The sequence below is a fragment of the Anolis sagrei genome, chromosome 6 (genome assembly GCF_037176765.1).
Source record: "Anolis sagrei isolate rAnoSag1 chromosome 6, rAnoSag1.mat, whole genome shotgun sequence".
Lineage (NCBI taxonomy): Eukaryota > Metazoa > Chordata > Lepidosauria > Squamata > Dactyloidae > Anolis > Anolis sagrei.
The window spans coordinates 51921729-51928838 of record NC_090026.1 but is presented as its reverse complement, the minus strand read 5'-3'; the positions used below and the strand labels follow the sequence as shown (position 1 = coordinate 51928838).

The window sequence follows — 7110 nt, the reverse complement described above, 5'->3', positions numbered from 1 at the left end:
TGAGCCCAGCCACATGCACAATGGAGGACCTTCTTGCGGCAACACCAGAGGCACTCCGAGTGGCCAGATACTGGTCAAAGGACATTTAATCAACTACCAAGTTTGCAAAATCTGTGTTTTTTTAAAAAATCTGTTTGTTTGTTTTGTTCTGTTAGAAATGTAATACAATGGTATGGTTGCTGATGACAAGATAAATAAATAATCAGACCACATTAGGTGTCAAAATAATCTTTATTTGCAAAGTGTACACTACCACTCCTGAGAAGAAAAGAAAAGAAAATGCTCACAGTTATTTTCCCTTGCTATTCTCCACTGGGAGTTTTAATATGTTATTTTGGGTAGGTGGCCTAGGGCCATTGCAGCATCTAATTGAGGGGTGGTAATGGGGGCGGGGATGGGAGGGAGGATTTGAGGATTCATTTACAATGCTTCTATGTAGTGTTTTGGCATGGGGATACAACCAAGAGGGACAGGCTACACACACATAGAAAAAAGAGAGTTGTTTGTTTTACTTTTCCTCTTCCAGGATTTTCTGAAATTGTGCTTATACTAGCTTTGCAGATTGGTAAAAAAAAATGTATAGCCTATTTGTACGTACCTGCATTTTGCATATCTGACAAAGTACAGTACTGGCCCAGAATATCAGTTATTCTCAGCAATTGGCTAAGTACAAGACAGACTTCTCCTGAAATGTAGTACAAAGCTAGCTAATTGGAATGTTTTCTCCACTCAGTATCTTTCCCAAAGTTCATGAGAAGAGTATTAATTTTATTTTAAAAATTCAGTAGATAGAGCATGGGTCAATAGAAGCTTAGGATCCGATTTGTTTGTTGCAGGGTGTTCAGGAGAACCATAAGTTTACTTGGAAACAGCAGTCCTATGATAGCTTATTTGGTATTAAAATGCCACAGAATTCTGTGGAACACAGTTCTGCACAATCGTGTATACAATCAGGCCTATACACAGGGATAGTTTAATTTAATGCCTGGGGGTTTAAAGCATTGGTAGGAACTATGTAGTCAGGGATGTGAATAGAAACAGAATGTTCAAAAGTCCTATTGAAATCCCTGCATGGGACTGAAGTGAACACTTTTCCCTGTCATCCTGTAGTTTTTATTCTACAGAGAAAATGTCCATGCAAGGAAAAACAAACACATGAATTGGTCCTCCCTATGAGCAGAACATGTATGGTTTAGTGTGTTGAAAATGATGGCCTTGTTTTAATTTTCCTTCCTTTACAGGGCCATACCTGATGAATTATAAAGCTCTGATACTAGATACATCAAAGAAAGTTACATTCATTCTTTGTAGCCTACAACTGAAGATTTTTTTCCACTTATCAATCTCCTCTTCCAGAAAAAAAAATCTCAATATTATATGACTAAAGTATGGAAATGCATCTGTGTCCCACCATGCTAGAAAGACAAGTGAATGTAAACCCTGGCATCACATTGCTTGCAGCCAACAGATGCAAGATTGAGAGTGTGGAAGAGAACGTCAGTCAGCATATACATGTCACTCCTCTCAGAACTGGTGAGGAGAAAATGTGCACCTGAAGTCTACTTTATGGAGTATCACTTCTGAGATCAATGGTCTTGGAAGCCACTCCATTTTTTAAAATTTCACTCTCTTCAGAGAGGGCAAGAGATGGCTAAGAGTAATCTCCTGAGCCATCAGTATCTTCTTCCAAGTGCAACAATTAAAATCAGCTAAGTAGCTTGTCAGTTCAACTTCCTCTTGCTTGAGGCTCTGAGCTGGAATTTGATTCCTAAGTCGCAGGAAGCAATGGGTCAGAGAGATGTCTCTGAATGTCCAAGTGCTCCGAAGGTGCCTCAAGGTGCTCAGGAAGGGAAGGGAAACGAGATCCTCGGAAGAGTCCCAGTTCACCTGGTGCCCTCGGGTGGGGTTCTTGGTTTGGCAGGATCTGTGGGTAGTGCTCTTGCTCTGAACTGATTGTCATGGTTTCATCTGAAGCCACAGTTAGGTGTACACCACTCGACAAGGAGTCCCTGGATTTCAGCTGGGTTTTTTCAGTTTCAGAGTAATTTGGATTCTAGTGAGAAAAGGGAACAAAGAATAATACAAACATGGTCAAACTGTTGCTATAGGAATCTGAGAATCTGTTTTCATTTGGGGGAAAAAAGAGTTTCCATCCAGATGACTGAAGAAAATATGCTCAGAGACATAATGACAATCAATGCTGAAGGTTCAGAAACACAGCAAGTGAAACACAGTCAAGCTTCGCAATGCTACTAGATCTCCTTCAACAAGACAAAGTTAAAATTGAGAATAGTAGATGTTGTTTATTTGTAGGTAACACTTGTCAACATACATTTTGGTACCTCAAATGATAGCCCTGTTTCTGGGTATATTTGACCTGCTGATTCCAAAAATGGCACCAGTTTCCCCTATCAGCTCTATTTTTTGAGACACAGAACATATGTCATCGACCAATCTTCATCTATTCGCCCACAGAACTGACTTGGCCATGGTAGTCTATGCTCTGGTTACATCCTGTATAGACTCTGTGGCCCCCCAACTCTGGAACTCACTACCTGGAGAAATTAGGAAAGCCCCTATCTTAGAAACCTTTAAAAAGGATCTTAAAACCTGGCTCTTCCACTGCGCTTTTGATGAATAGGCTTACATTCTCACACTATTGCTTAGCCTCAACGTTTTGTCATTGGAGTATATGTCCCCCCCTCACTTTGTGGGAAAGCCTGATTCCACAACCCCCACTATAATGAGTGCTCCTCCGCAAAGAATCTGTCTCTCTCTTATCTCGCCTGAGTTTTAATTAGTTTTAATCAGTCTCTCTTTTAATCATTACATGTAGCCCGCCCATTGTCATTGTGATTGTGCCCATTGTAATTTTATATTGCTATGTTTTCATGTTTTATGTAATTTGTTGTTTGTTGTTTATTGTTTGTGTTTTTGGTTTTATTTTATTGTAATTTGCTGTTTGCGCTTGGCCTTGTGTAAGCAGCTCCAAGTCCCCATTGGAGAGATTATTATTATTATTATTAGATTATTATTATTATTATTATTATTATTATTATTATTATTGCAACACGCTCTACGTGGGGTTGCCTTTGAAGACTGTTCGGAAACTTCAATTGGTCCAATGGACAGCAGCCAGGTTGTTAACAGGAGCGGCACTCAGGGAGCACACAACTCCTCTGTTGCACCAGCTCCACTGGCTGCCAGTTAGTTTGGTACCAGGCACAATTCAAAGTGCTGGCTTTAGCCTTTAAAGCCCTAAACGGTTCTGGCCCAGTTTACCTGTCTGAACGCATCTCTCCTTATGAACCATCTAGGTGCTTAAAATCGTCTGGAGAGGCTCTGCTCTCGGTCCTGCCTTCCTCGCAGATCAGATGGTCAGGGATGAGAGACAGGGCCTTCTGAGCAGTGGCCCCCCGGCTATGGAACGCCCTACCTAGGGATATTAGATCAGCCCCCTCCTTCCTAACATTTTGAAAGAAAGTTAAAACCTAGCTGTTTGAGCAGGCTTTTGCAGACGCAGTGTAATTGATTAATTGAGACTCATGGAATGATTGGATGATGTGATTTTAATGATGAGATGCTGAGGACTTGTACTTTATGGTTTTAATTGTTTTATTGCTTTTATATTGTTTTATTATATGTAATGTTTTTGACTGTATTTTACTTTGTGGGGCATTGATTGCCTATTGTAAACCGCCTCGAGTCGCCTCCGGGCTGAGAGGGGCAGTATACAAATATAGTAAGTAAGTAAGTAAATAAATAAATAGAAAACCAGGATAACCATATCTAAGATAATAGAGCTGATCTGGTTTTCTTTATCAGTGCTCCAAATAACCCCAGGAACAGAGCTAAAAACCAAGGCACCCTGGGTATATTTTTGTTGGGCTGTGAAGAGAAACCGCACATGCATACCTTGCTACAGATGTATATTAGGAAAATCCAATTAAAAAAACAGGAGTCGGGAATAAAGAGTGGGAGATTTTCCATTAGAATGTAACAATTCAGTTATGTAGATTTTAGTTATACTGTCATAACTAAAGGGTACACTGTACTTTATTCCTGCTATTTATATATTCTTTCAAAAGTAGCTTCTGTGGGTCTGGGTTTGAAAGAAAAATGCAGATATAATCCTACGTATACTTATGGGGAAGCCATAGGCATCAGATAGAGCAAGACCAAGTTCAAAAAGAATGTGCATAAAATTATACTCTAAAAATAATTGGTCCCTATATGAATGGAAAAAATGAAAAAAATATGAATACAGTTTTATGATGACTCTGCTTATTTTAGAAGAATGTACTGTCTTTTAGCTGCAGACACATTCACTCTTGTGATTCAAAGCAAGACATAACTATTTATACTTATGGGGGAGCCAGAGCCATTTGGCTTGTTCCCATTTGGTCAAACTCTGCAATGTTCACCAGTAGAATCCTCGTCCACCTTACTGTAAAGAAACCTTCTGGGTTCCCAACGCCCACGTCTTACCTCCTTTGTGGGAGTCAGCTCCTCTTCTCCTACAGGTGAGGCAGGTTCTGTGCTCCTCAGGCCCATGTTGTACAAAGCCAAATTGTGGGAAGAGGGTGAGATAGAGCTATATGAAGGTGGCACTTGAGACAGCTGTCGCTGCAACAGCTGCAGGATGAGATTCATGTCAGAAGACATCCTGGATTCCAATCTATGAAAGAGACAGTGACATGTTAGCTTGATCCAACTGCTGCTCTGGGATCAGAGTGAAGAGAGGGGCCAGGAAGACAGTTCCACCTTGTCTCCTGTGTCACCAGTTGGGAGCCCCTCCCCCCAGCACCAACTGTTGCTCTGGGACCAGAGTGAAGAGAGGGGCCAGGAAGACAGTTCCACCTTGTCTCCTGCACTGTGCTAGTAATATAATATAATATAATATAATATAATATAATATAATATAATATTTATTTATTTAGCAGTTTTGTATACCGGTCTTCTCACCTCTGTTCGAGGGACTCAGGCCGGTTTCCAACATCAATATTACAGACAGTCATTAAAACATCATATTCTAAATCACACTAAAACATTAAAATAGCAAAATACAATCATATAATTACAGTGGTCAGTCATCATCAAAAATCATTATTCGTCGTCATCCATCCATATCACAGGATCATGGCTCATTCGTCGAATGCCAATCCCCAAAGCCAAGTTTTCACCTGTTTCCTGAACGTTAAGATAGAAGGGGCAGTTCTGATCTCCAGTGGAAGGGAGTTCCAGAGTTGAGGGGCCACCACCGAGAAGGCCCTGTCTCTCGTCCCCACCAGCCGCACCTGTGAGGCCGGTGGGATTGAAAGCAGGGCCCCTCCAGACGATCTTAGCAATCTTGATGGTTCATAGGGGAGGATACGTTCAGACAGGTAAATTGGGCCGGAGTTGTTTAGGGCTTTATAGGTTAAGACCAGCACTTTGAATTGTGCTCGGAAGCTGACTGGCAGCCAGTGGAGCTGGCGCAACAGAGGAGTAGTATGCTCCCTGTACCCCGCTCCCATTAGTAGTCTGGCTGCCGCACGTTGGACTAATTGAAGCTTCCGGGCAATATTGATAATATTATAATGTAATACAATATAATACTACTACTACTAATAATAATATGATATAAATTTTATATTACATGTAATATTACTAATAATATTACAGTATAATGGTATAGTACAATATAGTAATATATGTCACGAAAATTTAATGTGCAGATTTTATAAATGTGGATTTAATATCAATGGAAGATTGGAAGAATGTATGGAGCTAATAATTTTGGAAACACCAGTAAAAGACCCAGGCCTGCAATGACTAACTACCTGCTTGCTGGACTATAATTAAAAGTTGCTAATGAGAAATGAAAAGTAAACTCTGATAAGAACTGGGACAGTGATAACAGAAATGTTTGCAACCTTCCTTATGTTAAGAAGGAAGTCAACACAAGCCTTGTGTTTGTCAACACCAATCAAGAAGAATCAACATCTGGCCAGGAAACTGAGATGGAGTCAGGATGGAAGATGTCTATCATTAATTTACAACTCTGGGACTACATCAGCAGAATATTCCTATAAAAGACTCAATCTAATAATGCTCAAAGTGTGGCAGACCAGAGGAGTCTGTTCCACCCGCTATGCTCTGCTCCATAGGAGGAGACAGATAGTGTACCTATGGATAGTGGCAGATTTGCAAGGGAGCAGTCTGGTCACTTTGGGGCGTCTTTCTCAAAGGAAGAGGAAGAAGTGCACTTTGGAGTCTTGGATTTTGTGCAGGGAGGCAGGTTCTGCTGTATGGAAAACAGAGATCTGGTCCTTGGCATTGTGCTCAGGGAAAGAAGTTATGGCGTTATGGAAGTTTTGGAACTATGCGTTGGAAGGGCTGCAGGAAAGCAGTGTCTGGCCTAACAGGTGCTTCTCCAAGGAGGGAGAAAAGGATATAATAATATTTGGGTGCATGACGATGAATGCATGTACATGTGTGTGAATGTTGAGTGAAAATGTAATTCCCCTTTGTTCATTTGTTAACCAATGTAATTGTAAATCCAACGTAGTTGCATAGAATCTGTATGTCTGTACGTACAATGTCATTCTTTGTCTAAATGTTTTCTGTAATTTGATATACCCTCTAATACTGGAAATTGCAATAAAAAGAACCTATGCTTCAAAGTTATTGAAAAGTAATTCATGACAAATGAGAGTTAGAAGTGGGCTATTCTTTTCCGATGTGGGAAAGTTATTCATAACATATATAATACTGATATTCTGTTATGGTAATAATATAATATATTGTATTTACATATTACTTGTAAGCTGCTCTGAGTCCCCTTCGGGGTAAGAAAGGCAGTATATAAATGTCGTAAATAAATAATAAATAAATTCATTATGATCTGTACAACTCCATTATACATGGATTTAACATCCATGGCTTCATTTACTCACGCTCCAAAAATATATATCCCTTCCCCAAAAGACCTGTGGGTCCCTTTAGATCAGGGGTCCCGAAATCCTTTAAGTGAAGGGCTGATTAATGGTTCCTCAGATTGTTGGAAGGCAGACTTTAAAGATGTGCGCATGTATGCATGCATGTCATGCGTGTGTTGTGTGTGTGTTG

The 7110-nt window shown here is 40.2% G+C and overlaps 1 protein-coding gene across 2 annotated transcripts in view; it reads right to left on the bottom strand.

Moving 5' to 3' along the window:
- Nucleotides 1-212: 212 nt before the first annotated feature.
- The window catches only part of KCNH6 (potassium voltage-gated channel subfamily H member 6), a 152595-nt gene continuing 145697 nt past the window's right edge, over nucleotides 213-7110 (bottom strand). For both annotated transcript variants that reach the window (XM_060781315.2, XM_060781316.2), the window contains 2 exons: nucleotides 4489-4678; nucleotides 213-2053 (listed from right to left, as the gene is read on the bottom strand). In XM_060781315.2, coding sequence (XP_060637298.2) covers nucleotides 1769-2053; nucleotides 4489-4678 — 475 coding nt within the window. In that variant the 3' untranslated portion in view covers nucleotides 213-1768. The remainder of the gene's footprint in view (nucleotides 2054-4488; nucleotides 4679-7110) is intronic.